The sequence below is a fragment of the Buteo buteo genome, chromosome 12 (genome assembly GCF_964188355.1).
Source record: "Buteo buteo chromosome 12, bButBut1.hap1.1, whole genome shotgun sequence".
Classification (NCBI taxonomy): domain Eukaryota; kingdom Metazoa; phylum Chordata; class Aves; order Accipitriformes; family Accipitridae; genus Buteo; species Buteo buteo.
The window spans coordinates 13,535,907-13,555,391 of record NC_134182.1 but is presented as its reverse complement, the minus strand read 5'-3'; the positions used below and the strand labels follow the sequence as shown (position 1 = coordinate 13,555,391).

At 41.8% G+C, this 19,485-nt stretch overlaps 1 protein-coding gene across 5 annotated transcripts in view; it reads left to right on the top strand.

The window, feature by feature from the left end:
• The window catches only part of TRERF1 (transcriptional regulating factor 1), a 104,732-nt gene that overhangs the window by 64,895 nt on the left and 20,352 nt on the right, over nucleotides 1-19,485 (top strand). For all 5 annotated transcript variants that reach the window (XM_075042776.1, XM_075042775.1, XM_075042772.1 and 2 more), the window contains 4 exons: nucleotides 8,070-8,167; nucleotides 16,246-17,886; nucleotides 18,496-18,545; nucleotides 19,325-19,475. In XM_075042776.1, coding sequence (XP_074898877.1) covers nucleotides 16,513-17,886; nucleotides 18,496-18,545; nucleotides 19,325-19,475 — 1,575 coding nt within the window. In that variant the 5' untranslated portion in view covers nucleotides 8,070-8,167; nucleotides 16,246-16,512. The remainder of the gene's footprint in view (nucleotides 1-8,069; nucleotides 8,168-16,245; nucleotides 17,887-18,495; nucleotides 18,546-19,324; nucleotides 19,476-19,485) is intronic.

Sequence of the window (19,485 nt, the reverse complement as noted above, 5' to 3'; positions counted from 1 at the left end):
GAGGAATCGTTCCTTACACCCACTCTCCCTTAAGATGTTTCCCTTCAATTCAGAAATGAATATTCAGTTGAAAAGTTATTATACATCTTGTCTTTCAAAATATTCTTGGCACTGCATAGGAGTGTGTATGCAGAGGGGTGGGATGGTTTGGTTTTTCTTTTTTTCCCCTTCTACCTTCTCCATGGAAGATCTGGAGCCAAGCAGTAGCTGTTAGACTTTTAGGTTTGTCTGCTTATTTGTTTGAGGTTGGGGTTTTTTTGACCTGGCAGTGCTGTTTCCTGAGCTGTGGGGTTCTTGCTCCATCTTCTTGGGGCAGGGGTGGCATGTTAGCATGGCACAAGATGTCCAAGTGTTAGGTTGTCAGGCTCTTGACAGAAGATCTTGCTCTAAAGTGTTCTTAACTCTGCCAAACTGGAACGCTTAGGGCTAAAGCTTGTTATGGGGAGTGCCTGCTTGAAGATTTTTTTTTTTTTTTTTTTTGAGTGATTGGGGAATTTCATTTAGGAGAGGGGCTGTTTTCCAGTAATTTTGTGAAGAGAAAGAATAGTTTGAGGGCTTTTCAAGGAAGCAGGGTTGTCTATTGATGTCATTTTTGGCAATGATTTTGTTTGAATGGTTTCAGTCACCTCGTAGTTTAAAGTAAGGAACTGAAGTTTTGCAAGAGTGTAGGCTTAGGGTATTAAGAAAAACGAAAAGAAGGGCTGACTGAAATATGTTGCAGGAGAACTCCTTGTACTGAATGACTGGACGATAAAATGCCAGAGGAAATTGCTTGTAGATAAAAGAAAGCAATGCGTGTGGGAGGAGGGAGGGGGTCACAATGCAGCATATGCCCTGATGAGTGCTGCACCAGGTGTTACTGCTCTGGAAGGAGACTTTGTGGTCATCCTGTAAAAATGGCAGCGTAATGATCAGTGAAACAAGTGCCAGTACTTATTAGTGAAGAACAGAAAACAAACCAGAAAGCATGAGTATGCCACTGTGTAAATGCCTGGCGCTCCCGTGTCTTCAATACTATGTGCAGCTCTGGTCCTCTGTGTTTTCTATTTCACCTTCCACAGTCCACAAAATGTAAAGAAGAAGAAAAATCCCAACTATGGGGTGACAAAGAGCTACCAGGAGTCCTTGGTCTGGAAAGTACTTGACATAGAAGAGACCTGCAAAAATTATGAACGTCATGAAGAAGGAGATGGGTAGTGAGTGTCCACTGTCCTTCCTAGGAGATGAGCATGAAACAAGCGTGAGAGCTGTCAAGGGAAACGTGATGGTTTCTCGGCAGCTCTGGGGGTGTCAAGCTTGTACTGCCAGCCAGGATGCTATCTGAATTCAATAAGGAGAGGACAAGAAATGGTTGTGTGGCAGGAGGTGTAGGTTGTGGACCTGAAGGAAGAGAGCTGAGTAGAGGCAGAGGAGAGGAGACTGGCTAGGTACTGGAGGAGTGACAACCTGGCATGACAGGGGAGAAGAAAATGCATTTTTGAGAGGGGGTCTGTTTTGGAGAAGGGAGTGGCTTAGGGAACAAAGAGAAAGGAAAGAAGCAGACAAGTGCAGGAGTTGCGTGGGAATAGGCAGACAAACTTCTACCTACTCAAACACACTTGCTTACAAGGTGGGTTTGGAGACAGGATTGTCAGAGTGAATCTGAGGTTCTGCTGTTGGCAAATACCTCTCCAACTCGGATGAGCAGCCCGCTAGCATGCATTCCCCCGGTGGGTAACAGCTTGTCAGTGCCATAATTCTGCTTTATTCAACTTGACTGTATAGAGGCTGTATTAGACTGATGGAAGAACTATTCCACCTTTTAGACAATACCATGTAGTGGAACATCCTTTTTAAATGACACCACACAGATAAGATATTAAGCCAACCTCTTTCAGATTAAATGCCAGAATGGAAGTACGCTTTTATAACTTCATTTTAGCCTCGTTTTACATAAATGCACTTCCTGAGAAAACTGTAAACTGCATTTATTTGTTTTTCCCCTGCAACAAAACTCCTGTTCAGCTTGGTGCATATGATGGATTTGCTGTGAAGATAAATTAAACTCCTGTAGAAGGAGGCTGCATTGGATCCCCAATTCATTTGCTGTGGTTGTTTGAAGTTATGTAATGAAAGATGGAAGGAATTGCAAGAAAGACTATCTTCTCCTGAATGGGACAAGCTAAGCCCTGCCCAAGGGAGCTGGATTATATTCTTGCCAGTGCCACAGAGTAGCCGCTTGATGCAGTCGCTCAAGGCAGGCATCTCCTGGGTAGTCAGTGGTTACACCTGTGGTGGTCTCTTCTAGCATGAGTACCCGTTTTCTTTGTGTGGCTGGTAGGCATCTGACCAGTAACTCGAGTCAAAAACCACTTTAAACACAATCTAGTGTTGTACAGTATCTGTTTTCTGAAGCATTGGACCCTACATCGAATTTTGAATTTGAATTCCTAGAGTTCTTCTAGGAATGTGCAACCAGAAAGCTGAACATAGATGAGGGAAGGGCAACAAAATCATCATGTTGGTGTTCAAGAAGGGACTTTCAGCATGTGGGGATAGACTGTGCTCTGATGTAGTTCCGTTAAGTGAACCAAAGTAATGGTACACGATTGATGATGATAATTCTGTTACTGTCAACTTTTTTGTTGCTGGTTTTGCCAGTTGATATTACAGTCTTTGTTGGTATTGTTTGTTTAATACATGTACTCTGTTGTTGTTCTTATGTTTCTTATCTTAAGGTGGCTTACTTTCCCCTTTTCTGCTCCCCAAATAATTAAATACTGTTTAATCATGACCAACCAATTTAGATAACAGGATACTCTTGGTCACCCTTGTTGTAATAAAAATAATGATAAATACAGTGGAGAAAACTCTTGTGTTTCATTGATTTAAAGTAGGTTAGGTTTATTCATTTCATGGAAGGTTATCAGCTCGTGTTTGTGTATGGTTAGGTAGACAGGCAGCCACTGGGCAGGAGAAGAGAAATCCCAAATTACTTTTTTTTTTTTTTTTTATTCTCTCAGAATCACATTTTGGATGCTCTGATGATGATCTATAGGAAGCCTGAGATCCCAATTTTAACACTTCAGTTAAGTTCTTAATATCAAATGATACAAAAGTCCATCCCGCTAAAGTAAATATATCTATTCCAGAAGGATATATGTTCAGTGTTTCACTTTACTTCAGCAGAGGATACGTGTATCCTCATATTTGATCTACATTGTTCTTTTAATATCTAAAATTTGCCATGCAGCTGTAGTGTTGTCCTTGGAAGCACATGGTCTGTGCCAGGCATACTTCACCAGCCCATGGAGCACATGCGTGGCCTTCCTTCGTGTCACTGCTCTTCATGGTGGTTGAGTAGGGCATCTTCATCGGCCAGACAAAGGTTCTCCTCGTCCTAATCTGCTGTTAGGCCTCAGAGGAGTAGCAGAAGTTTGTGAAGGGGATCAGCATCTTAGAGCACGATGTAGTCACAGCAGAGGCTGAAAGACCTCTGGGAAATGGCTCTTTATGGCAACCTGCAGCCAAGGGGAGCTGAAATGTTGCAACAAAAATGCTGCATCCAAACTGCTGCTGCAGCCTCATGCCACAGGTAGCATAAACAGTACTGTCATTTGTGCCATCACTCCTAGAGCAGCTCTGTGTCTTTCTGCTTCTCCTTAAATCTGCTCTGTGAAGGCTCCTGCAGGACTAATTCAGCTTTCATCTAGAAATCTTCCTCTCATGTATTGCAGTAACTGGCAGGTAGGTGGAAACTTTGAGTTTCTGAACTGTAACATGGCTGGAGAAAATCCTCGTTCTTTGGTGCGTTGCCTAGAGTTTTACTGCCATCCTCCATTTTATCACTGGAAAAATACCTAGTTTAACTTTCAGTGTGAAGCTTTGCTGATCAATACATTACAAGCATAGTAAAGTTCAAGAAATTGTCTCCATTACTATCTTGAGATGAGAAATTGATTTAGCTGCATTCTCTCTCTGCTAATTCGTCTGTGCTTTACGTTCCCATAAAAGGTATTATGTGCTCCTTATTTTCCAGCAGTGTCATCAATCCTAATGAAGAGAGAAGAACAAAAATTTATATTGTGTGTATGGGATAGCTGATCTCTGACTTAGCTCTTAATTTGTAAATGTTGCTGTAGGCTTCACTTCTCAGCTTCTCCTTACTGTGCTTCAGTTATATGCAAAATCTAGGGGCTGGGATGGGAGTAAAACTGAAGAATATGGCAAAGGAACATAAAGTTAGATTGCTTTTTAATCTAAACCTCAAAAAATGAGATGCTGATTAAAATTTAATGAAAGGAATTAAAACCTCATTTGTGAATTTTATGTACTTTTGCAGTGTTTGGTCCTGTGTTAATTACATTGGGACTGTTTTCAGTATTTATCAGCCATCAGTTCACTGCCTCGGACTCTAAAATGCCCAAAGTTTTACTCTTTAACAATGGTATTATGTATGAGAGCTTTGCATGTATTTGCTAATTTACATACAAATGCATGTGAGTGCTATTGTAGCTCTGATGATGAAGGTGGTATAGTGGGAAAAGCAGCCAAAACAAATAAGAAAAACAGTAGAGGGTTTTCCTGGTCATTCTTGTTGTGGCTTTTCCCAGTGTCCATTGGCCTGGCCTTTGTAGGAAGCTGGCAAGGATGGTTTGTCTGCAGAATACTTTGGCATTTTTAGGTTTAATACTAGTGTTCGTTGTTCCAGAGCAGATGGATAAATGAAAAAGAAAGCAAAACTACATACTGTGACTTTGGTCACTGCTCATGATATAGCAGTTATTTTTTTCATGAAATGTAAACATCTTGGCAGGTTCTAAAGAGTTGTCTTAAAGTGGGGCAAAACCCCCTGTTTTCTCTTTTGGCTCCACTGACATTAACCTCAGATTTTCTCTGTGTCTCTGAATATTTTCTGTTACAAACAAAAAGCAATGATATATAGTCGTCAGTCGTCTAGAAGATTTAATATGCCTGTTACAGACCTAAAGGTATTAAACAGCAGTATAAAAACCAAGCTAGATAAAGCATTAAGTACATGTGGGTTTATTAAAGCCTGTCTTATTTCAATGAAGAGGCAAATTCATGGGATTTGCAGAGAAAAACTGTCAGCAGGTAAGATGCAAGCAGGTAATGAACAGTTTGCTTTCGGGGATGTTTGTAGCATCTCAGCTCACATTTGTAGCAAGACATGGATGTGCACAGGTTTTAGTTACTGGGACTCAATGCAATAGTGTTGTCAGCAAAAACTTACTTGGATCCAAGAAAGTCCACGTGTCCCTGTGCAATGCTACCAGCATTTACCATCAGCTCAGGTGTTCTGTCAAAGAAAGACATTTTGGGCAGGTTAGGCTTTTTAAGGTGCTCCACTGTCTCCCCTGGTGTATGTTTTGATGGAGTGGGTTGGTGTCTGGGTTGTGCTGTGGACCTGTTTCCTGTGGGCTTGGGGGAAGGCGAAGGGGGAAGGAAGAGGCAGGTGTTGGGCAGGGCAATTGAGCTGCTTGGGTTTGTCTCCCCCACCTTGCTGGTGGGCTAAGGGGGGGCACTTGTTCTGTGCAAGAAGCTGCTGGACTTAGGGGGTGGCTTCTTGCTGTATGTAGTAGTGTTGCAGGGCTTGGGACCTATTATCAGAGGTCTTTAAAGAATAATTTAAACAAGTGAATCTAGCATGAAGGTGAGAGGAGGAAAATGCTGACTGAGGTCACTGAGATTATCTGTGCCCTTTTCCCACAAGCGGTCATTCATACAGTTTCATCTTAAGCCTGGAATGACTTTCTAAAACCTGGCAGGGCTTGATGCGAATGATGAGTTTCCCACTGACATCAGTGAACTCTGAATCACACCTTAAACTTCCAGGCTTGTTTCATAGAATTATAGAATACCAGGTTGGAAGGGACCTCAAGGATCATCTGGTCCAAACTTTCTTGGCAAAAGCACAGTCTAAGGCAAGATGGCCACCCTATCCAGCCAAATCTTCAAAGTGTCCAATGTTGGGGAATCCACCACTTTCCTGGGGAGGTTATTCCAATGGCTGGTTGTTCTCATTGTGAAAAAACTTCCTCTTGTGTCCAATTGGAATCTCCCCAGGAGTAACTTGTACCCATTACCCCTCGTCTTTTCCATGTGACTCTTTGTAAAAAGGGAGTCTCCATCTTCTTTGTAGCCACCCTTTAAATACTGGAACATGGTAATAAGGTGTTCCCTAAGCTGCCTTTTCTCAAGGCTGAACAAACGCAGTTCTCTCAGCCTTTCCTCATACGACAGGCTTCCCAGTCCTTTGATCACCTTTGTGGCCCTTCTCTGGACAATCTCCAGCCTGGCCACATCTTTTTTATATAGCTGGGACCAAAACTGAACACAGTGTTCCAGGTGTGGCCTGACAAGCGCTGAGTAGAATGGATAATGACTTTATATGTGCTGGTAAGGCCCTTGTTGATGCAACCCAGCATTCCGCTGGCTTTCTTTGCCGCAGCAGCACACTGTTCACTCATACTGAGCTTGTTGTCCACCAGGACCCCCAGGTCCCTTTCCACAGAGCTGCTTCCCAGCTGGGTAGATCCCAGCCTGTGCTGCACTCCTGGATTATGTTTTTCCAGGTGCAAGACCTTTACATTTGCCTTTGTTGAACTTCATAAGGATCTTGTTAGCCCACTCTTCCAGACTATCCAGGTCTTCCTTGAAGGGTGGCTCTCCCTTCCAAAGTGCCCACTTCCCCACTCAGTTTGATACCATTGGCAAACTTCATCAGGGTATACTTGATCCCATCATCCAGAGCACTTATGAAGATATTAAACAGCATCGGGCCCAATATCAATCCCTGGGTGACCCCACTTGTGACAGGTTGACAGTTTGAAAAGGGGCTATTTACTATGACCATCTGGGTGCAGTCTGTTAGCCAGTTCCCCACCCACTGCACAGACCACTTGTCTAGACCATAATGCATCCATGTTTCTAGGAGGAGGCTGTAGGAAGCTGTATTGAAAGTCTTGGGGAAATCCAGGTAGACAATGTCCAGTGCTTGCCCCACATCAACCAAGCAGGGTACTTTGGCGTAGAAGGTGATCAGGTTTGTCAAGCACAATTTACCCTTGGTGAACCCATGCTGGCTTTTCCCAATTATGTGCTTCGTTTGACTTGTGATAGCCCCCAGGAGGATTCGTTCCATAACTTTCCCAGGGACTGAAGTAAGACTGATGGGCTTTATAATTGCCTGGATCCTCCTTTAAGCCCTTCTTGTAGATGGGGATGACATTAGCCTTCCTCCAGTCTTCTGATCTCCACAACTTCTCAAAGATTATGCGGAGTGGCCTCACAACAATGTCAGCCAGCTCTCTTAACACCCTCGGGTGTTCAGGGCCTTCCCTAAAAGCCCTCTTGGCAGCAGCACCTACAAAACCAAATGTGTTGTTTTCATTTAAATAATTTAAGATGCCTTGTCTAGATATCTCTTCTGCACTGAGTGACAACCTGATTGTATCTCCCACACCTTTGACTTTCATTAATCCCTCCCTTCCTGATTGCTATACCTTCTCTTGTTTGTATGATGCTCGTCATGTAGTTTGCAGGCTCTGGGCCAGCAAATCTCCTCTCCGTGAGAGCATCCGGCCTGTCTTTGGGTTCTGTCAAAGCAGTGTAAGATGCTATGAAATCTTTACGGTCTTTGCAGTAGAGGCACAATCTTGTTTTATTTATTGCATCAACATAACCCACTCCTCATTTTGCAGTAGGTGCCAAGCTGAGTAAGAAGAAAAGATGAATTTACTTGTATTTCAGTCTGTAATTTGAAGGACCGTGGATGTATCAATCCCAGAGATTTGACAGTGAAGCAGTCTCTCACTGTTGATATGGGAAAGAGATTCTTGGTTGTTCTTTAAGGGTGTTACAGTGCTGATAGATGTCCTCTGCAATAGTGACTTGAAGAACAGAGTAGCATGGAGATACTATATTGAATAGAAGGTAGTATTTGGTTGTGTTACAATAGGAGGCTCATTCTTGCAGGTCTGCTCATGGTTTGGGGCAAGCTGGTGATATTTTGTAAGATAATCACATGGGGGGAAAAACTAATTTCCATTCTTTTGCTTTATGTTTAGATACATCACTTTGAGATCACAGAATGAAAGCAGCATGAAATGTTATGGCAAAGACAGCACAGCAAGATACAAGAGTCTTGCAAATCCGCAAAAATCAGGTAAAGTTACAGCATCATATGCCCACTTTCTATGAGGCTGGCTTATTTAATAAGGCTCAATGCTTTTTGACTGTTTTCCAAAATTTGGGCTTCTGAGTCTCTGTGGCTTTATTGATGGACTTCTCAAATATGACCAGTGTGTTGGCTTTGTGTCCTGTTAAAACATTATTTTATTTACCACAGTATGTATGACACAGGAGATCCCCACACGTTTAAATCTTTCTTAAAGGACTACCTTGGCTATATTGTCTCATACAAGCAAAATGGACATTACCTTAATTTAAAAAAAACAAACCAGCCATGGTGGTCAGTTCTGTTTAGTCATTGGACTTAACTTGACTCCATTGCTAGGTACCAACATGATGCATTTTAGAGGGATTGACTTTTCAGAGGGTCCTGCAGCTGCATTTCTGAAAACTGTCTCCTTTGGGGGAGACACTGGGCTCAAAATAGCTGTTCCCTCCCTACTGAAAGCTTAGCCATATGCTATTTTCTACATACTATTACTTCTGCCTGTTTTTTTTTAATTGTTTGTCTGTCTCAGGATGTTTCCTTCCTGCCTCTTTTTGCAAATCCTAGCATATGTTCTCTGACTGTTTCACAGCATTTACAGTTACAGAAAAAGGCAATCACGTTACAGGCTTCAGTGAGTAAATACTGCAGAGGTCAGGAAGAAACTGGTTAAGTGCATTGTAAGGATGCTTGTTTTATACTAAAATTGTATGCTTATCATGGCTGTGGTCACAACAATAGCCGATGGATTGATGGTTGAGTGAAAAGGCATAAAAATTTCCTATCTTGCCCCAAACCAACAGCAGTGACCAGAAGTTGTAACGTAGCCACATAAGATAAGTGGGCAAGGTCTAACCTTTCTGTCCTAAGATTTTCATGCTGGGCTCTTGTCATGTCTACAGAACTAGGATCTTGCTGGGGAAAAACAAGTCAGTTCAGTAATAGTAGTAAAATAAAATATGAAATTGAGGGCAATTTTGGTAATAGGACATGTTTATTTTCCAGGGAGCATTTGAGAGTATTGCCCTTGATATAGGACCCAGCGGAAGGTACTACAATTTATTTCATCTAAGCAGTCAGTAAACCAAGATTGGCTGAAGAGATTTCAAATCAAGTTTCATAGACAGCTTCAGCCTTGATCAAATCTGGAGTAATGTATTGGTAAATATTAGAAAAATCTTTTAATTAATGCTATCTGCTGTACACTTTTTAGTCACTTAGTCATGGAATATGCAATTCAAGTGCCCTTCTGGCCTTATTCAAGGTTTTAATTTTATTTTTATTTTTAATCACTATTGTGAGGAGATCACATCATTTTGTATTTGCCATTTTTATGAAGTAATGTGATACCTGCTTCAGTCGCAGTTCTCTGAACCCTTCAAAGTACCTTGAAACTGTAATGCCAATTCACTGACAGCAAAGATAATCAGATTTTTTTGAAGCAACCTTCTTAATTTCTTTGGGACTCATGGAACTGTATCTCCCTTAAACTAAACTGAGTTAATGTCTTTATTTAGACATCAGCCTCCTCTTCTTGAATAACCAGAATTCTGTTAGTTTGGGGAAAAAAAGTTTTCATTAAATTACCAGTGGCTCAAAGTGTGTTTTCTACTTAGAACTTAGATCAAAAAGAGAGGAAAATGTTTCTGCTTGTTTGTCTTCCTTTCTCCTCCCCCTTTTCTAGAGACTTTCCTGAGATGATCAACTGTTGGTTTTGCTGTTGTTTTTTTGTTGCCTTTTTTTTTAAACTTCATTGAAGTAGAGAAATTGCTCGGTTCCCCTCCCAATGCAGTCGTTGTTCTCCCCTCCCCCAAGTCCAATGTGTTCTTTATTAAACTGAATTAGGACATTCTAGTCTCTCTTAAGAGTGGAAATGGGAACAGCTTAAATGAGCAGCCACATGAGACTCGGCAGCCTTTCCAACTGCACTGCAGAAGGAGCTCAGCTGCAAAGGGAATGATAATTTTTGAAGGATTTGTGCAACTGTTGAAGAATTACCAGCATTAATATTAAAAAGCAGCTAATCTGTTTTTCCCCTTCCGTTTTAAGAGTATATAGCTTTCCTACTATGTTCTTCCTTATGCTTGCTATAAAATCAGTGTACTAAATATTTTGCTTCCCTTCCATTCTCTTTTCACTTTTGCAGTTATTTGCTTATGTTCTCATATACTGAAGTGGGTTTTTTGTTATTGTTGGTTTTGCCTAATGACACCAACCTTGGGGTCTGTGTGCAGATATGGGCATGGATTTGAGATATCTGCCATCTAAAGAAAGCCAAAATTGAAGTGCAGGAGAAAACATATGAGCAGTTGTATCCTGGATTGGGATGAAAAGGTTTTCAGCCCTAGAAGCGTTTTTCCTCAAGATAGCTATAGAAAATTATTGTTGGTCCTTGAAATCCGTATTGCTATTTCGGTGTTTGTTCTAACCAAAATAGCAATGATCCTGATACCTTTTGTCCCTTGTTTGCAGTCTCTGCCTCTGTTGCCATATCAGATGTCTTCAGGGTTTATATAGATATTTTTTAAAAAAAGTAGATCTTTGAGTTGTTATCTTCTCACTTCTCTTTCCCCTTTTCTCTCTGCTAGTTCACCCAACCACCTTGCTTGGTGTTAGAAATTATTCATTCTGTTTCAGTCCTGTGCTGCTTTTTTCACGTGTTTATTTCCTGTGCCAAAAAAACCCTGGAGCTGGGGCTTGAACTGTGGCTACACAAAGAGTTACAGAGGCAAACCTGGTATCTAAACAGCCTGCAAGAGCACAGGGGTCTCTGAAATATGTCACTCTTCCTCTTCCAATTCTGTGCTTCTCAGCCATCCAGCATTACCACTGTCATCACATCTGAAGATGTAGGGGTAGTGCCAGGTTTGCTTCCGAGAGCTGGGTTTGAGTAATGCACGTGTGTCTGTTCTTAGGTAGCATTCCCTTGGTTTTTAAAGCTGCTCTTCTTGGTGGGTTCTTAGTGGTGGTTGTACATTGGTAGTGTCCAGCTGAAAATCCTGCCTGTCTGTGCTATTGCTTAAAGGCTGGATTATAGTTGGCCTGCGTGGTGGGGGCTGCTGGTAGCATCAGTGTTAGCAGAACGGAGGCTATCAGGGAAGGAGCTGCTGTGTATTCCTGTGACTGTCCTAAAGGAAATCAGAGAGCAAGATGATGTGAATGATGGCTGTCTTGATTTAGGAACAGCTTAGCAGAAGATCTCACAGTTCTGAATAACAAGATAACAAGACAGGCCAATTAAAACATTCTCATAAAAAAGACTACAAATTGAGTAAGATAAATCTTATTTTGTTTCTATTGAAGCTAAGGCGGGGGGGGGCAGGAATTCAAAGGAAGCAAGGAAGCAGAAAACTTATGGTTTTGGATTTCATCTTATCCACAGTTAAAAATGAAGCTTATATTCTAATAGCAAAGAGATAGCCACTTGAGAAAGCCCTGTCTCAGCCTGTGTGACTGAAGGGTGGTAAGGCACAACTAATGCACAACATGTCCGCAGTGTTGGGAGAACACATAGCAATGACAGATTTCTGTAAGCAGGCATGTCTTGAGTTAAGTTTTATAAAAAACAGTTTAGGCTGCTAAGAGTGGTAGTTCAACTTGCTTTAACTGATGTGTTACTGTCCTGGAGGGAGGAACATGAGGAGGGATGGTGCCCCAGCAAATGAGCATCTGCTGATACTGTTGTTTGTGAGTAGATGCAGGTGCTATGTTCTGCAGAAGCTGGTTGAACATGGAGGTCTTTTTTGCATCTGCCATCTTATCCAGTCTTCTTTTTTTTCAGGCTAACTAGTAATTAATCTATAAAAGCATGTAGATTTTTGCTTAAAGTGACAGCTGAAAAACTTGAAGTTGGACAAAGCATAGGAACCAATTCCCTTTTGATACACAGCCCTGCAACCTACTGAGATGGCTTAGATCAGTGCTCTTTTAATGAGTCTGCTTCCTTCAGCACCTGCTCTCCTACAGTCTTTTGTCATCCCTCTCCATTAACTCAGTTCTGAAACTGGCACTGGCTGGCATTCAGTCCTGGTTTTGCAGCCTACACCCAACCCAACTTTCATGCACTGACTTATTTGGAGTGGATGTCTTGCTCTAAAATTCATGTGGATTCAGGCAGTTCAATAATGTGACTGGCTTGATCTGTTGTTTACTGGAGTTGAAAAATTCTGCAGGTTTCAGCTTCTGTGGTGTGTGATGAAGCTGGGAGTGGTTTTTTTATGTAACTACCATCTCCTTGATATTTCACTGCCTGTCTTCTCTAAGTTCTTCTTACCCTCCGGTGATACAGTTTATGAAGGAGGAAAATCAGATCACCTTTACTGAAGACTGATAATGTTGGAATATTCTTCCATTTCATGTTTACCAGAATTAAGTTATGGCATGCTTCCAGAAGAGACTACTACTTGTATTGCCTTACAGTTGCTTGTGTTTGAAGAGGGAGACAGTTGGAGTGTGTAAAGGCATTTCAGCCACCTTGGCATGTCCCTGGCTTTCAGTCTGGAGAGTGGAGCTGTGCAAGTTGCAGGGGACTACGTTGAAATGATGAGAAAAGAGTTGGAGCAAAACCTTGTCTCTGTTGAAATCAGTTGAACTCCCATTAGAGTCCAGATTCCATCCATAAACTTAAGTAGGGTATTTCTCTTTCTAGGCAGTGTACAGAAATGTTTCTGTCCTTCTGCATTTGTTTTCGTATTTCTTTGTAATGCTTGCGTAATTGGGATATATCTGTAATGTCAGAAATGTAATAGGTTAAGTAGCATAAATGACTGTTGGGAAGAGAAGAAACAGAACTGCAGAACCATTGTTGCTTTAAAACTCCTGCTGCTTTTAGTTGTTTGATTTAACCATTTAGTAGTTAGAGTTGTTCTGATAAATCGCAGTGATGGGTGCATGCATGGGCATGAGTGCTAAACAAAAAGGAGAAAAAGCACCCTTTTCTTCCTATCATTGAAAGAAATAGAAATCATTCAGTACACTGCCAATGGCTTCTCAGTTGGCCAGAGACTGACTTTGATGCCCCTAAAGCCTTAATGATGATGTGTACAGCACTGAAATACTGTTAGATTTTAATCCAACAAGAAATGTGTACTGTTAGCATTTTGTTAAAGTTGACAAATGCTCAGTGTATACAGAATCAAGCCCTTGAATTTAAGCCTGTTCAAGTACTAAAAAAAAATTTTTGTTATCTAAGGGACAGGTTTATTACTGATTATGCTTTTATCAATGTGCCTATCTGTTTTTTTTTCTGTTACCTGAAGGTGGAATAACAAAGCTTTTTAAACATTTGCACTTTTCTCCCTCCAGATCAGTGATGCTTTTGAAAGGAATGTTTTATCTTTTTTTTCTTTTTTTTTTTTGGGGGGGGGGAGGGGGAATGGATGTTTGAAAACAATCATATTTTTTCAAATGTGATTCTCATAGTGACTGAAGTCACTTTTGTGACTTGACTGGTATTTTAATATAATATTCCATTATAATTTTTTCAGATTTTTACAAATGTTTCTGTGTAACTGTGATGATAACTCTGTAGTCTACCCAATAGACAGCAGTACGTCCCACCTACCAAACCGGAGGTGAGTTAAGGGTGCTGAAGCTGCTGGATAGGAAATTTCTGAGCTTTGTTTTTTTTTCCTCTGAGAGAGGGGAAGAGAGAGGTTTGTGCCACTGCTTCAGATATAAAACCTTCTTGACTGTTTTCCAGTACCCTGAGAACGGTAACCCCCAGGTGAAAGGGTGCAGTAAGTGGAATTTGGTGCATGCCAAAGGGCTGACATTTTCTCTGGTAACTACAAAACTAGCTGTGGCTGCTGGTACAGGCAGTAGCATCTGCCACCATGGTGCTCCTGCCTGTGGGAAGAGTATGGGGTCAGGGGCCTGGCTGGCCACTTGATTAATTTTTATACTGAAATCATGTTGTTTGCTGCATTAAGAATAAGTGCTCTTACTGTCCTTACTGCTGAAATTCTTGCAGTCTTTTAATTTTAAGTCTCCTGGAGACATTTATTCTTGCTCACTGGTTTGTACCACTATTATTTCTTGTGCTTTGTCTAGTATTACTCACTTCAGACCTTAAAAGGAAGGGCCAAAACCAAGAAACTTGGTGTAAATTACAACACTATTAATGGGTGAAATGGGACATATCTCCTATACAAAAGGTGTATCGAGAGATCCAATAATACCCTGTTTTCATGGGAAGAGGTGTTCAGAGCATCTCGGCTGAGCTTTCTTAACTTGGCAGGCATAAGAGGAGATGCATATTCCTGTGTAGGATCCCTCTCTTCCTCTAAAAGTTGATGGCCTTTCAGTGTGAAATATCACACAGTGTTTATTTTTATGCCCTTTGAATGTTTTGTGGAGGCTTTGTTTAGTTTCCCTTCATAATTTTTAATAGGAAGTCTTTGAAGTTGGGTTGTGGCTGAAAAATCTTGTTGGCAGTCTGACCATTCATAGTTGACTCCTATCTTTTTTTAATTGTGCATCTATAAAAATCTGGAAGGGAGTATGTTCAGAGAAACTATGAAGCAATGTATATTTCTGGAAAGGCGAAATAAACTTTGCAATTATTCTCAGCCATTATTTGTAACGTGAAAATGTTAAAATGCTAATGGCTGCAGATGGTTTACGCAAAAACTGTGTACACACTGAAAGCCCTCTTCATTGGGAGCTATGGTTTTCTGTCATACATTATGCTAGAACGGAAAAGGGTTTTTTTCTGCCTGCAGCTATGTATTACCGTTATTCACTGCTGCTAGCACAGACCTCGTTAATATGCATCTGGCAATGGTTAAAATTTTCTCCATCAGTAACTTCACATTCATCCACCTAGATCAAGGATTCTCCTAAGTTTAAAAAGGTAAGGACATCAGTACACAGGAGTCTTTGCTGGAAAGCATTACATTTAGAAAGGCAGATGTGAAGGAGGCAGAGTTAAGGTTGTGGTCTAATATTTTTGTGCTCTTGTTAAAGCTCAGAATCAACTTTTATGTTAAAACATATTTATGTGTGCGTAGACATATTGTACCTCTGTGCATGTATGTGATTTTCGACACAGTGATTTCTTCAGACTGTGGAGTAGTAAGACAACCCTATAATGTACCTATGTATTTTGTCGAAAACAGTACAGACATCTGCAAAGTGTTACTTTGAATTACAGTTTATGCAGTAAAAATGATAAAAGGTTGCATTCAGTATAAATTATTCTGTTAAAATAATGCAAAGCGAAGAAGGAAGGGTGAGAGGGTACAACAGAAGTTGGAGTTCAGCACTTCTGATAAAAGATTTCCATGGGCTGATTTGGTCTTAGCATTAATCAGATTCCACACAGATGTAGCAAACAAATCTATGTGCACAGATGCAGTTGGATAACTATGCTCATGATTTTTTTTATTTTTTTTTTAATTGTCACAGCAATGAGAATTAGTGTTGCATCTTACTCTTCAGTGATGCTCTATTTTTGTACCACCAGTGGACACCTCCTGTAGTTACCCTGGAAGTTGGGAGAAGCTGTGGAAGGCTCTGTGCAAATCCCAGATTGCAATTAACTTTTCTGTGTGTCCTTTTAGATGCTGGTATCTGAGTATGGTCAGCTTCATTCAAAGCCATGGTTTTCTTTTACCTGCTTTTTCAGGACTTTGTGGAGGCACCCGTGGTGTCCTCAATACTTGGTTTTGTGTTATAAAATGGGTGTGTTGCTTCTGACAAGAAGGCTGTAACACTAGGAAGGTGACTTGGCTTGATAGTCAACTGTCTGGCTAAAACTAGTCATGAGAGAGCAGTGTGTGGCCATCTAAAACTGCTTGAATATTCATATACTTTAGAGGAAAAAAGAGTTTTGAAGAATAAGCCTTTATTGGTTTGGCAGAATGATTTTATCAGAGCACCAGAGAAGAGGCAGGATAATGGGATGAGATGAAGTAATCTAACCGCTCTGGATTAGCCCAGCTGCTACAATTTTGCATCTGATTATGTATTTCAAACTAGGAGATTTTACTGTTTCCTTTGAGGCAATAACAATAACAGTTTATGCAGAGAGCCAGCACTTACCTTGTCTTTCTCCTTCTCTACAGGTGCCTGGCATACTGAACCTATTGATCTGTGTGGGATTTGTGCTGTGGTCCATTTATTGAAGATGTGAAACCACGTCGAGTCTGAGATTGGAATTACTGACAGACTGGAGGAAATCTTAGTCCTCGTGATGCACATGGACATGCTGAATTATAAGTAATTCTAGCTTCTTTTTCCCTCCCCTCCCTTCCCCTCACTCAGTTATCTCAGGGTTCATAGAGATTTCAATGGTTTGTGTGCCTGTAAGTTTGGAACAGAAGTGACCAAAAATGGGGGACCAGCAATTGTATAAAACTAACCATACTGCCAACAGCAATGAGAACTTGTACTACCAACAACACCAAATGAACTCCCTTCCATCTCTAAATCATAGCTATGGGACATCTGTTATGGATGCTCGCCAGGCATCCCCTCTCTCCCCCCATTTTCCCCAAGATTCAAGAGACAGTATAGCTTTGCCTGTAGGTTCAAAAAGTCTTGGGTCAATGGATACATCTAGACAAACCAGTTGGACACATTCTGGCTCAGGAAACCATGTCCCAGTGAGGAACAATTTGAATAATCAAAGCGCAATGTGGAGCCCCCTCGGACAGGGGGAGTCCCATGACGGATACCAATATTCTTACTCTCAACCCAGTGAAAACCGATCACAAAAAATCACCAGTGGGGTCCTGCATAAATTGGACTCCTTTACACAAGTATTTGCTAACCAAAACCTGAGAATTCAAGTCAACAACATGGCTCAGGTTTTGCACACTGAGTCTTCGATGGTGGATAATTCTGGTGACAGTGCACTCAGGCAGCTGCTGTCCCAGAAGCCAGCGGTTGAGCAACAGCCTGTAACTTCCAGTGTACAAAGATATCAACCACTGCCACAGCAAACACACCAGAATTTTGCAAGCACACAGCAAAAGCAACAAATTCAAGTCATGCAGCACCAACAGTTGTACTACGACTACCAGCAGCATTTATCACAAACGCAGATGCATTCTGCATTTCAGCAAGGACAGACACATGTTCAACAAATGCAGTCCCAGCAGCTCTTACCGCAACAGATGCAGCACTTGCAGCAGACTCAATACTACGCTCAGCCGCAGCAGGTACATCAGCGGCTCTCGATACAGGACATCCAGCAGCAACAGCCAACTCGGCAGCAGCAACAGCGGCAGTGTCCAATGCAAATAGCTCAGTATTACCAAACTCAACCTGTCATGCAGCAGTTACAGCAACAGCAGCAACAGATGCAATTGCCGCTTCCTCCGTATCACAGGGAACCCGATCCAAAGACTATGCATGAACCACACCAGTACTCTCAGGATCCAGGTCATCCTGTGCAGCTTATCCAGTTGGGAGCAGTGCCTCAGTATTGCTACCAAGATCCCCATGAACAGTACAGGCACTTGTACCCACAGAGTTTACTGCAACAGCAAGATCAGCAGAAGCAATACTCAAGTGAGAGCAGAGCACCATCTCTGAACTCCCATGTTGGCCTCACTCCACCAGGGACCACTGAGGATCCCGCACGGCAGGAGGTTAATTCTGTAGGTAATGCTGTCCCTCATCGAACTCTTTTGCCACCCTCAGGAGTTCATCTGAACAACAAAAGCTCTCAGCAAGACTCTCCCAGTGCCGTGTGGCCTCAGGTAGGTAGTATTTTAGATCTGTGCTCAGCCAAACTTGTTTTGCAGAAGAGTAGCAAGGTGTGGAAACGAAATGGTTGCAGGAGAGCCGGAAGGTTAGGATATGAGTGGTGGGCGTCACTGGGATGTTTTGGGGAACTGCATTAACAGACTTCTGTCTATGTTGCTCGGTTGGCATTGGGCCAGGCTGGTGGCAGCACAGAACTGCTGCTGTGGGGCTGCTGCTTCCCTCACAAGAGGCTTTGGGAAGTTCTGCCTTGGTTTCTGGGGAGGAGGGACCCAGTTACAACAAAGTGCTCTTGCTGATTTTTCAGCGCCTGAGGGCTTGATTATTCAGGAAGAGTTAGTTAACTCCCTATTTCCAAAAGTAATACTTCTGGGTCAAAGGCTTCAAACAGCAGGTGAGTTAAAGAAAATTTGCACTAGCCATGCTCACAGAGGTACTAATTCGGTAGAGACATGTAAGGCTCTCAACTCAGAGGCTTTTAGTATTAGTAAAATCATATGCAAAATGCAAACATAATGCTGTGAGGACCTTCATTTATGCATTAATATTTCCTGAAAAATTCTTTTCTCTTTTTTCCTCTCTTTTCCCCTCTTCTCCTTTGATAGCAGGTGCAACTGTCAGATGGCAGACTGCAGCCGCTGTCCCCAGACCAAAGGTATTTTTAAAAGATTTTTCTTTTTGTCTTCTAATTTAAATGAGAGAAATACAAAGGAGTGCTGCAGTTTAGAGGGAGGGAAATGCACTCTGGGTAGGTAATAGTTGTCCCTCTTCTAGAAACATCTTCAGTTTTGTGCTTTGTGAACTTAAGTTTGTGTGATTTCCACTGTCCCCCATGTCCCGTGTCCCCCCACCCCCAGCAATAAAATCAAATAAAAGCTTTGCCTTTCAAAAAGAGAAGGGGGGGGGGGAAGGAACGAAAGAAAAAGCAAAAGCGGGGGAGCAGTTTGCTCTCAGTGTTGCATTTGTAAGAGAAGGGATGATGCATGGCTTAGATTTGTATCTTTGCCAGCAGGGCTCTTCTGTTTTTCTTAAGGTCTCACCTCTGCAGGGCTGAGGTGTCTTCCAGCACGGTTGTCTACCATAAGTAGGGGCATTGCGTTGAAGTACTTGTTAACTGATGTCATGAGTGGGGAAATGTAGGTCTGTCATGATAGATCTCGTGGGTTCTCAGAATTTTTCATACCAAGGGCCATGTTTTGATGAGCATGTCCTACTCAAAACTTTCCTTCTCCCCATCTTGGGAGCAGCTGATCTAGCTTATTGCCCATGTATTCCCCAGCACTCACCCTGTGCTTACTTGTGGCTTCATAACCATCTAGCTGTAAAATGTTATTGACTTCCTTGACTAAAAAGCTTCCTCTGCAATGGAAGGAACATGCCAAACTAATGTCTCTTCCTTTGTTCCATGCTAAAAAAAAATGAAAATAAAAATAGTGGCCAGAACAGAGAAACGCTTCCTGAGAGAGCTGATGTGAAGAACAAGCTAACGTGTTCAATATGCTTGAAGGAGTTTAAGAGTTTGCCTGCTCTAAATGGTCACATGAGGTCACATGGAGGAGTAAGAGCATCTCCTAACTTCAAACAGGTAGCAGTCC